General features: G+C 43.4%; 1 protein-coding gene across 1 annotated transcript in view; it reads left to right on the top strand.

The window, feature by feature from the left end:
* Positions 1–12,500, top strand: part of cdk19 (cyclin dependent kinase 19) — a 34,886-nt gene that overhangs the window by 15,069 nt on the left and 7,317 nt on the right. Inside the window, 7 exon segments of the mRNA XM_080513575.1 lie at positions 1,106–1,246; positions 6,790–6,847; positions 8,841–8,972; positions 10,477–10,620; positions 11,325–11,394; positions 11,485–11,557; positions 11,669–11,766. Of these exon segments, the coding sequence (XP_080369701.1) occupies positions 1,106–1,246; positions 6,790–6,847; positions 8,841–8,972; positions 10,477–10,620; positions 11,325–11,394; positions 11,485–11,557; positions 11,669–11,766 (716 nt within the window).

The following is a 12,500-nucleotide window of genomic DNA, read 5'->3' as shown; positions in this document are numbered from 1 at the left end:
GAAACAGCCTAGAACCTGACCGTCCAGTGGTTCTAGGTTGAGAATCGCAGGTGAGTTGAAAAACAAAGGGAAAATTTAAAAAAAAGTAACTGGACGTTAATCAACCAGTAGTGTCAGTAGTTACACCTGTCCCAGTGGTTCTACCTGTAAGGTGGTTCTACCTGTACCGTGTTATACCTGCTCCATGTTCTACCTGTCAAATTGTTCTACCGACTACATGGTCCTACCCACCCCGTGGTTCTACTTACCCCATGGTTCTACCTGCCTCATGGTCCTGCTAGCCCCATGGTTCTATCCACTCCATTGTTCTACCTGCCCCACATGGTTCTAGCCACCCCATGGTTCTACCCACTCCATGGTTCTACCTGCCTCATGGTCCTGCTAGCCCCATGGTTCTACCTGCCTCATGGTCCTGCTAGCCCCATGGTTCTACCCACTCCATGGTCCTTCCTGCCCCATGGTCCTACCTGCCCCATGGTCCTACCTGCCCCATGGTCCTACCCACTCCATGGTCCTTCCGGCCCCATGGTTCTACCCACTCCATGGTCCTTCATGTTCCTTCCTGCCCTATGGTTCTACCCACTCCGTGGTTCTACCCACTCCATGGTCCTTCCTGCCCCAAGGTTCTACCTGCCCCATGGTCCTACCTGCCCCATGGTTCTACCCACTCCATGGTCCTTCCTGCCCCATGGTTCTACCCACTCCATGGTTCTATCCACTCCATGTTCCTTCCTGCCCTATGGTTCTACCCACTCCGTGGTTCTACCCACTCCATGGTCCTTCCTGCCCCAAGGTTCTACCTGCCCCATGGTCCTACCTGCCCCATGGTTCTACCCACTCCATGGTCCTTCCTGCCCCATGGTTCTACCCACTCCATGGTTCTATCCACTCCATGGTCCTACCTGCCTCAGGGTCCTACCTACCCTATGGTTGTACTCACTCCAAGGTTGTACCTGTATCATAGGTCTACCTGCCCCATGGTTCCCTCCACCCCAGGTTCTACCTGCCCCATGATTCCCCTGGCCCTCCCCTCCCCTCCCCTCCCCTCCGCCTTAATTCCGCGAAACCTAAACGGACTCAGGGGAGACTTGGCTTTTCTCCGCAGCACATCATCAAGTTCCACCGCGCCTCCAAGGCCAACAAGAAGCCCATGCAGCTGCCCCGGGGGATGGTCAAGTCTCTCCTGTATCAGATTCTGGACGGGATCCATTACCTCCACGCCAACTGGGTGCTCCACAGGGATCTGGTGAGCGGCTAAATTAGCCCTGCTTCCCCTTCACAGACACTCCCGCACACGTAGCTCTACTTGGCGTCCTTTCTAAAAGCGACTCTTGCTGCCGTAACACACCTCAGGGGGGGTAGAGTGGGGGGGTGGGGGGGGGGGGGGGGGGTCTACTACACGTGGCGTCATCCTGCCGATCTGTTCCCTGAACAGGAACAAATGAACCTCAAACTTGTTGAAGTGATTCTCTTAAACTCTTCCATTGATGGATCCGGTTAGAAACATCTAAACTCAGGCTCTCGTGTTGATGTTTCATCAACTGTTCATTAGCCCTTATTTAGCTGTTGATTAGCTCTTATTTAGCTGTTTGTTAGCTCTTATTTAGCTGTTGATTAGCTCTTATTTAGCTGTTTGTTAGCTCTTATTTAGCTGTTGATTAGCTCTTATTTAGCTGTTGATTAGCTCTTATTTAGCTCTTCGTTAGCTCTTATTTAGCTGTTGATTAGCTCTTATTTAACTGTTCATTAGCTTTTATTTAGCTGTTGATTAGCTCTTATTTAGCTGTTCATTAGCTCTTATTTAACTGTTCATTAGCTTTTATTTAGCTGTTGATTAGCTCTTATTTAGCTGTTCATTAGCTCTTATTTAACTGTTCATTAGCTTTTATTTAGCTGTTGATTAGCTCTTATTTAGCTGTTGATTAGCTCTTATTTAGCTGTTCATTAGCTCTTATTTAACTGTTCATTAGCTTTTATTTAGCTGTTGATTAGCTCTTATTTAGCTGTTCGTTAGCTCTTATTTAGCTGTTCATTAGCTCTTATTTTACTCTGCAGCTTCATTAGCTGTTCATTAGCTCTTATTTCACTCTTCATTAGCTGTTCAGGACTTTAGCTTCAAAGTACCTTTAGCTATTTATTTTTTGTTCTTGCAGTATTTTCCGTTCTCGCGGTGTTGCCATGTGTCACCGTTGTGGTTGTTGTTGATTATCTTCACGCAGCTGAAGATCAGTCCGACCTGAACTCTCCTCCAGTCCGCCTCCTTTTCCCACAATGCTTTGCAGACTCAGTTCGGCAGAATGAGTGAGAGAAAAAAGACTTTACTGCGTTGTCCTCATTTCGTGGCCTCCGATAAATTTGGCTGCGTGAAAACGCCGTTAGCCTGTTGGTGTGTGATTCGTCCAGCATTGCTCGCCAACCCCCCCTACCCCCCCCCCCCCCCCACAAGAGTTTGGCATGAGTCGTCCTCCGAGCTCTGAACTAAAGATATCCCTCAAGATTACACACATTCCAGCCGTCACCCAGAACCCAGTGGCGATGTTGTGCCACTGGATGTCTGATCGCCTGGTCAGGGACAGAAATACCAGAGTTACCAGAGATCAAAACCAAAAAAAAAAAAAAAAAAAAAAATCTTGTGACTCTTCTTAGCTTCTGAGAAAAACACATCTGTCACTGAGGAGTTTTTTAAAATAGCACAAAGCAGTGTGTGTGTGTGTGTGTGCGTGGCTCTGCTACTGCTAGCGCTCGGCGCTCGTAGAGGAAACCGTATAATTAACTGAACATGACGCGTCACACGGCAGAACTTGGACCCGGTGACTGTGACCGCTGGCTTGACGTCAGGATTTCCAGACGGGAGCCGCGACCTCGCGGGGTTGAGATTAACGGCGCGGGTGAAAGTGTCGCTAAGCCGTCTGTCGAGGATCAGCCGGGGCCGAGACGTCAAAGGTCGGCGGCTCTTGGCGTCGATCAGGCCTCTCCTGAGGCGTCTGCTCTTGTGTAATCCCTGACGATGGCCGTGTGGTGGCCGGACGTCACGTTACGTAAACCTGCCGACTGCAACCGGTCGAGCGACGAACAGTGGCTCAAAGCTGATTAGCGCCGGGACGCCATTTTTAAGATAATACACTTAATTGGGGCTTCATGAAAAATCGAACGTAGCATCAATCAATAAATAGACTGATGCATCTTTACACAACAAAACATTCTTTATTCAAGGTGTCCTAGCGTCTCATGTGGACAGAGCGTTTAAATCTAATGGTGGAGCTGGCTACGTGTTTAGCATTAGCTGGCGGCTACATGTGTAGCATTAGCTGAAAGCTACCTGGTTAGTATTAGCTAGTGGCTAAATATTCAGAGTTAGCTGATCGCCACATGTTTAGCATTAGCTGGTGGCTATGTGTTTAGCATTAGCTGAAAGCTACCTGGTTAGTATTAGCTAGTGGCTAAATGTTCAGAGTTAGCTGATCGCCACATGTTTAGCATTAGCTGGTGGCTATGTGTTTAGCAGTAGCTAAAAGCTACCTGGTTAGTATTAGCTAGTGGCCACATGTTCATAGCTAGTTGGTCGCCACATGTTTAGCATTTGATGCTGCTTCATGTTTAGCATTAGCTGGTTTCTATCATTCAGCATTAGCTGGTGGCTATGTGTTTAGCATTAGCTTGTGGATACCTTTGAACCATTAGGTTATGGCTACATGTGTAGCAATAGCTGAAAGCGACATGTTTATTATTAGCTGGTGGCTACATGTTTATCATTAGCTGGTTGCTACACGTGTAGCATTAGCCCAAAGCTACCTAGTTACTATTAGCTAGTGGCCACATGGTCAGAGTTAGCTGGTCGCCACATGTTTAGCATTTGATGTTGCTTCATGTTTAGCATTAGCTGGTTGCTACCATTCAGCATTAGCTGGTGGCTATGTGTTTAGCATTAGCTTGTGGATACCTTTGAACAATTAGGTTATGGCTACCTATGTAGCTATAGCTGAAAGCTACATGCTTATTATTAGCTGGTGGCTACATGTTTAGCATTAGCTGGTTGCTACATGTTTAGCGTTAGCCGAAAGGTACCTGGTTAGTATTAGGTAGTGGCCACATATTCAGAGTTAGCTGCTCGCCACATGTTTAGCATTAGCTAGTTGCTACCATTCAGCATTAGCTGGTGGCTACGTGTTTAACATTAGCTTGTGAATACCTTTGAACCATTAGGTTATGGCTACATATGTAGCATTAGCTGAAAGCTACATGTTTAGCACTAGCTGGTTGCTACTGTTCATCATTAGCTGCTATTACATGCTTAGGATTAGCTGGTGGCTACATGCTTAGCATTGAGCTGATATAAAGACTTTCTTGGTCATACTTTGCACACGTCCGCTAGCTGCTAATGCGAACGTCGCTTGTTTCCACACCGGCGCTCTGCTGCGGCGGTATTGTCGCTGAGCAAAGTAGCAGGAATTGTTCATTAAAGGAAACAAAACGAGTCGCCAGGAGGTTCTGCTGCACACCACAACGTTCTGAAAACGCCACGGAAGTTTCGCGTGTGTTTCCCTTTGAAAACGTGCCGCGTAAACCGGGCCTTGTTCTCTCACGCTAACACGCTGGTTACCATGGAGACGGAGAGGCTCCTCCTCCTCCTCCTCCTCCAGAGCGGCTGGCCGACCGGCAGAGTTGAACGAGTTAAAGCGGCTCGTTTGTGACGCGGCTGACGTTTCCTGACGGGCGTTTCGTCTCTGACGGGGCGTCCCGCCCGTCCTTGTGTGTTTCTACTGGTTTAGCTTTCGCTCGTCGATCAACACGAATAAAAACAGGCAGAGAAACGCGTCGCCGCTTCTTAATGGGGGGGCAAAAAAAAACAAAACGCTGCACGAGGGCCGTCGCCATTTTTGCATTTTTGAAGCGAATCTGCCGGAGGTTTTTTTGTCGAAACACGTCGGAGGAGGAGAAGGAGGAGGAGCAGGAGGAGGAGGAGGAGGAGGAGCGGCAGGAGGAGGAGTCCACCGTGTGCCTCCCGTGTCTGCAGCGGCGGAGGGGCGGTTATGTAACGCCGTGTTTGTGCTGGCATGCAGAGCGCCGCTGCGTCTCTAGAAAACAGACATGTGCTTTGCATTGCACCACTGCACAGTTCCCACCCGCCCGTCCTGCACCCCCCCTCCCCCTCCTCCCCCTCCTCCCCCATCGCCACCCTCCCCCTTCTCGTTATGTAACGGCGATCCCACCGCCCTGCGTGGCTGAGTCAGGATACATGAGCTGCTCTGCACGCTGGTGTTAATGTAGAGCAGCCTCTGGAACCAACATTATTATTATTATTACTATTATTATTATTGTTACTATTATTGTTATTATTACTATTATTATTATTATTATTATTATTATTATTATTATTACTATTATTGTTATTATTACTATTATTATTATTATTATTATTATTGTTACTATTATTGTTATTATTACTATTATTATTACTATTATTGTTATTATTACTATTATTATTATTATTATTATTATTACTATTATTGTTATTATTACTATTATTAGTATTATTATTATTACATTATTATTATTATTACTATTATTGTTATTATTACTATTATTAGTATTATTATTATTACTATTATTATTATTATTACTATTGCTATTATTACAATTATTATTACTACTATTATTATTATTACTATTATTACTACTATTATTATTATTACTATTATTATTATTACTATTATTACTACTATTATTATTATTACTATTATTATTATTACTATTACTATTATTACTATTGATATTATTAATATTATTATTTATTATTATTATTATTATTATTACTAATATTGCTGTTGTTATTACCATTACTATTATTACTATTATTATTACTATTGTTGTTATTATTATTGTTACTAATATTATTATTATTACTATTACTATCATTACTATTATTATTATTTATTTCTTGTTTGGGGGTTCTATGTGTAGCTGTATGTGTTTATATGCAGAATTAGATCAGTTTGTGTGTCACTGGCACGATATACTAATTTGAAAAATTCAAAATAAAGTTCCCCCCCCCCAAAAAAAGAAGTAAAATCCCAAGAACAGAAAAACAATAAAATATGATCAACTAAACCCAGTTTGTAGGTTTTTTTTTTCCTTTTTTCTTTTACAGAGATATAGAGAGTTGGGGCCCTGCAGCCGCCCTGGTTTCCCTCATGAGACCCACCAAACAAGGAAGGTCTTTAATTAGCTCCACGTCTCAGATGATCCACTGCAGGAACCTGAAATCCCACGTATTTCTGTGAAGGAGCTCATTTAAGGGAATAAGATCTGCAAACATCTGGAACAACTTCATCCAGTCCAAGAGAAATACTAAAACAAACTCAATAAAAATGAAATTTTTGCTGAGATTTTCCTGGTCTGGATGAGTTTTACTGCCGTTTTGCACTGAAAAAGGCTTGTGATTATTGAAACGTATGAATTGTACTGAGAACTGAGTGTTTGACCTCATAAATACTCCAAAACTCCCATAAACACTCCTAAACTGGGGCTGTTGTATCTGCAGGAGGTGAGCAAATACTTACACACAACAACAACAACAACAACAACAACGATCCACCCTGGAAACTGGATGGTTTCCATGTTAATTTGCTTCAGCCGGCCAGCGATCGATCGAGTGGCACTCCGGTCCGCCAAAATAAAAGAACGCTCGTTGACGAGGACGGGATCGGGGGACGTGTTGGACATGTTGGACGTGTTGGACGTGTTCAGGGGACAAGACGGTCACTAACGCCTGTCTTTGTGTCTCCACAGAAACCGGCCAACATCCTGGTGATGGGCGAAGGTCCCGAGCGGGGGAGGGTGAAAATCGGTAAAGTCCGTTTAAAAAAACCAACGATCACGAACGTTTAACCGGTGTTTAACCTTCTCCGCCGCGAGCCCTGAAGTCTTCAGGGATCATTTGTCGTCATTCGAGGACCAGTCGACTCGTTTTTTGAACGTTAACGGATAAACGTTTCCGCATAAATCCACAAAAACTGTGAGAAACGTTTCCATACAAAGAGGACGAGAGACGCTCCTGATGGACGGAGCAAAAACATGCTTTCTAGTGTGTTTATACTTTTATATTATTATTATTATTATTATTATTGTTATTATTACTATTACTATTACTACTATTATTATTATTATTTTTATTATTATTACTATTACTACTATTATTATTATTATTTTTATTATTACTATTATTTTTATTATTACTATTATTATTATTATTATTACTATTACTACTATTATTATTGTTAATATTACTATTATTATTATTATTACTATTACTACTACTATTATTATTATTAATATTACTATTATTACTATTATTTTGTTATTACTATTATTATTATTATTATTATTATTATATTACTATTACTACTACTATTATTATTACTATTACTACTATTGTTATTATTAATATTACTATTGTTATTATTACTATTATTATTATTATTATTACTATTACTATATTGCTATTATTATTTGCTATTACTAATATTACTATTATGATTATTTATTCTTGTTACTATTATTATTATTACTATTATTATTTACTATTACTATTATTATTATTACCATCATTACTATTATTATTTACTATCATTATTACTATCATTACTATTATACGCGGCTGCAGGACGCCTTATGTAAGGCGTGTCTGTGCCTTGCCTGAGCGGCCGCTGGCCGCGGTGTTTAACCTTCTCCCCCGCGAGCCGCCTTGGGTCGGGGCGCTTACATAACCCTACCCACCCTACCCACCCTACCAACCGACCGGTCGGTAGGGTGGGTAGGGTTATTTTTACACACGGCGTTCCAGGAATAGCTCAGCGGGCGTCAGTGCGACCCGACGGCGGCGGAGGAGAAGAATCATTTCAAGGTTCACGCATGGAAAACTTTTCCTTTTCTTTATTTTGATAATCCTGCCGCTTTACCTCAAGTCAAAGTTTCAGAGAAGCGGCTCAGTTCTCTTCTCTCCTTTTGCGGAGCCACACGTGGCTCAACAGCCGCTCCAGAGCGGCGCTGCAGGGTTCACCCAGGTCAATGAGCGTTTTCATCTCAGTGTCACGTTCAACAGTGAGGAGGGGATGTTTCATCTGTGTATTTATACATATTCTTTTTATTCATTTATCCATTTATTTAGTTATTTACAATAAATAAATATTATAAATATCATCAAATGTTTTTAAATATTTATTTATCCATTTATTTAGTCACTCTTTCCCGAGAAATAATGAAATAATTTAGGATATTTATTTGTTTGTCCATTTATTAAGTTGTTTGCAATAAATAAATATTCTCAAATGTTTTTAAATATTTTTTAATCCATTTATTTAATTACTCTTGCCCAAGAAATAATTTAATTAATAAATAATTTAGAATATTATTTTTTTTATTTAGTTATTTACAATAAATAAATAATACAAATATTATCAAATGTTTTTAAATATTTATTTATCAATTTATTTAGTTATTTACAATAAATAAAATAAATATTATCAATTGTTTTTAAATATTTATTTATCAATTTATTTAGTTATTTACAATAAATAAAATAAATATCATCAAATGTTTTTAAATATTTATTTATCCATTTATTTATTTACTCTTACTCGAGAAATAAATAAATAATTTAGAATATTTATTTGTTTGTCCATTTATTTAGTTATTTACAATAAGTAAAATAAATATCAAATGTTTTTAAATATTTATTTATCCATTTATTTACTTACTCTTACCCGAGAAATAATGAGCCACCAACCCCTGGACGGTCGTGTCCTCCAGTCCACTGACCGTCTGTCTCCTGCCGTCCTCAGCTGACATGGGCTTCGCCAGACTCTTCAACTCGCCCCTGAAGCCGCTGGCGGACCTCGACCCCGTGGTGGTCACCTTCTGGTACCGGGCCCCCGAACTGCTGCTGGGGGCCCGGCACTACACCAAGGCTATCGGTGAGGGGGGGGGGGGGGGGGGGGGGGGGAGAGAGAGAGAGAGAGAGAGAGAGAGAGAGAGCGTCCTAACTGTCCATCCTATCTCCTAACAGTCCCTCCTGTCTCCTAACAGTCCCTCCTGTCTCCTAACAGTCCCTCCTATCTCCTAATAATCTCTCCTATCTCCTAATTATCCCTCCTGTCTCCTAACAGTCCCTCCTATCTCCTAATTATCCCTCCTGTCTCCTAACAGTCCCTCCTATCTCCTAACAGTCCCTCCTATCTCCTAACAGTCCCTCCTATCTCCTAATAATCTCTCCTATCTCCTAATTATCCCTCCTGTCTCCTAACAGTCCCTCCTGTCTCCTAACAGTCCCTCCTATCTCCTAACAGTCCCTCCTATCTCCTAATAATCTCTCCTATCTCCTAATTATCCCTCCTGTCTCCTAACAGTCCCTCCTATCTCCTAATTATCCCTCCTGTCTCCTAACAGTCCCTCCTATCTCCTAACAGTCCCTCCTATCTCCTAACAGTCCCTCCTATCTCCTAATAATCTCTCCTATCTCCTAATTATCCCTCCTGTCTCCTAACAGTCCCTCCTGTCTCCTAACAGTCCCTCCTATCTCCTAACAGTCCCTCCTATCTCCTAATAATCTCTCCTATCTCCTAATTATCCCTCCTGTCTCCTAACAGTCCCTCCTATCTCCTAATTATCCCTCCTGTCTCCTAACAGTCCCTCCTATCTCCTAACAGTCCCTCCTATCTCCTAACAGTCCCTCCTATCTCCTAATAATCTCTCCTATCTCCTAATTATCCCTCCTGTCTCCTAACAGTCCCTCCTGTCTCCTAACAGTCCCTCCTATCTCCTAACAGTCCCTCCTATCTCCTAATAATCTCTCCTATCTCCTAATTATCCCTCCTGTCTCCTAACAGTCCCTCCTATCTCCTAATTATCCCTCCTATCTCCTAATTATCCCTCCTGTCTCCTAACAGTCCCTCCTGTCTCCTAACAGTCCCTCCTATCTCCTAACAGTCCCTCCTATCTCCTAATAATCTCTCCTATCTCCTAATTATCCCTCCTGTCTCCTAACAGTCCCTCCTGTCTCCTAACAGTCCCTCCTATCTCCTAACAGTCCCTCCTGTCTCCTAACAGTCCCTCCTATCTCCTAATAATCTCTCCTATCTCCTAATTATCCCTCCTGTCTCCTAACAGTCCCTCCTATCTCCTAACAGTCCCTCCTGTCTCCTAACAGTCCCTCCTATCTCCTAATAATCTCTCCTATCTCCTAATTATCCCTCCTGTCTCCTAACAGTCCCTCCTGTCTCCTAACAGTCAGTTAGTATTATGAACCTTCATAATCTCAGAGTGTGATTGGTTAGACACCACAGGCTCCGCCCCCTTTTTATTTGAACGCAGAGGTCTGGGTTGAGTTGAACCGGCTTCATAGTAACACTTATCACGGGGTGTGTGTGTGTGTGTGTGTGTGTGTGTGTGTGTGTGTGTGTGTGTGTGTGTGTGTGTCAGACATCTGGGCCATCGGCTGCATCTTCGCCGAGCTGCTGACATCAGAGCCGATCTTCCACTGCCGCCAGGAGGACATCAAGACCAGTAACCCCTTTCATCATGACCAGCTGGACCGGATCTTCAGCGTCATGGGCTTCCCTGCTGGTCTCACACACACACACACACACACACACACACACACACACACACACACACACACACACACAGATAAACACACACACATACACAGACAGATAGACACACACACACACATACACAGACAGATAGACACAGACACACACACATACACAGACACACACACATACACAGACAGATACACACACACACACACAGACACACACACAGACACACACACACACAGATAAACACACACACAAACAAACACACATTAAACACACACACACACACATACACACACACAAACAAACACACACACAGACACAGATAAACACCCACACACACAAACAAACACATACACACACACACAGATAAACACCCACACACACATACACACACAAACAAACACATACACACACACAGATAAACACACACACACACAAACAAACACACACACACACAGATAAACACCCACACACACATACACACACAAACAAACACATACACACACACACACACAAATAAACACACACACACAAACAAACACACACACACACACACACAGATAAACACACACACACACACAGATAAACACACACAAACACACACACACACACACATATTCTAATTTTAACCAAACTCAAAACTTTGAAATCTTCCAGAATTCCTCCTGCCACCGTGTGGTTTGGTTGTGTGTGTTGTTGAATTGTTGTTGTTGTTGTTTACGTCAGATAAAGACTGGGAGGACATCAGGAAGATGCCTGAGTACCCGACGCTGCAGAAAGACTTCCGCAGGACGACGTGAGCGAACGCCGAAGGAAAAAAACCATGAAACTTGACGGCCGTAATGATGCTTTTTGTTTGTTTGTTTGTTTGTTTTGAATCCTGCAGGTACGCAAACAGCAGCCTGATCAAATACATGGAGAAACACAAAGTCAAGCCGGACAGCAAAGTGTTCCTGCTGGTGAGTCCAGGCCTCCCAACCGCGAACCTGCACGAGTCCCAAGCTTGTTTGTTTTTCACTTTGTTTGTTTTGTTTGTTTTGTTTGTTTGTTTGTTGTTGTCGTCCCTCCAGCTCCAGAAGCTGCTCACGATGGACCCCACCAAGAGGATCACGTCGGAGCAGGCGCTGCAGGACGCCTACTTCCTGGAGGACCCGCTGCCGACCACCGAGTGAGTCCCACTGCACCTTCACTCACCTGAGGCAGGTTCACCTGCACAGGTCACACACACACACACACACACACACACACACACACACACATAACACAGCAGGAAGCTCAACACACATCCGGGGAAGAACCTGCAGACTCCACCCAGCTGGGAATCAAACCGTCCTCTGAGCCGACACTGCAAACCGCCATGCCACCGTGTGTGTGTGTGTGTGTGTGTGTGTGTGTGTGTGTGTGTGTGGTGTGTGTGTGTGTGTGTGTGTGTGTGTGTGTGTGTGTGTGCGTGTGTGTGTATCTGTGTGTGTGTGCGAGTGCGTGTGTGCGAGTGCGTGTGCATGTGCGTATGTGTGTGTGTGTGTGCGTGTGTGTCCGTGTGTGTGTGTGTGTGTGTGTGTGTGTGTGCGAGTGCGTGTGTGTGTGTGTGTGCGTGTACGTGTGTGTGTGTGTGCGAGTGCGAGTGCGTGTGTGTGTGTGTGTGTGTGTGTGTGTGTGTGTGTGTGTGTATCTGTGTGTGTGTGCGAGTGCGTGTGTGCGAGTGCGTGTGCATGTGCGTATGTGTGTGTGTGTGTGTGCGTGTGTGTGTGTGTGTGTGTGGTGTGTGCGAGTGCGTGTGTGCGAGTGCGTGTGTGTGTGTGTGTGTGCGAGTGCGTGTGTGTGTCTGCGTGTGTGTGTGTGTGTGTGTATCTGTGTGTGTGTGTGTGTGTGTGTATCTGTGTGTGTGTGCGAGTGCGTGTG

Source organism: Blennius ocellaris (genome assembly GCF_963422515.1).
Source record: "Blennius ocellaris genome assembly, chromosome: 18".
NCBI classification, from domain to species: domain Eukaryota; kingdom Metazoa; phylum Chordata; class Actinopteri; order Blenniiformes; family Blenniidae; genus Blennius; species Blennius ocellaris.
Note: the sequence above shows the minus strand (reverse complement) of the source record. Positions and strands in the feature narration are given on the sequence as shown.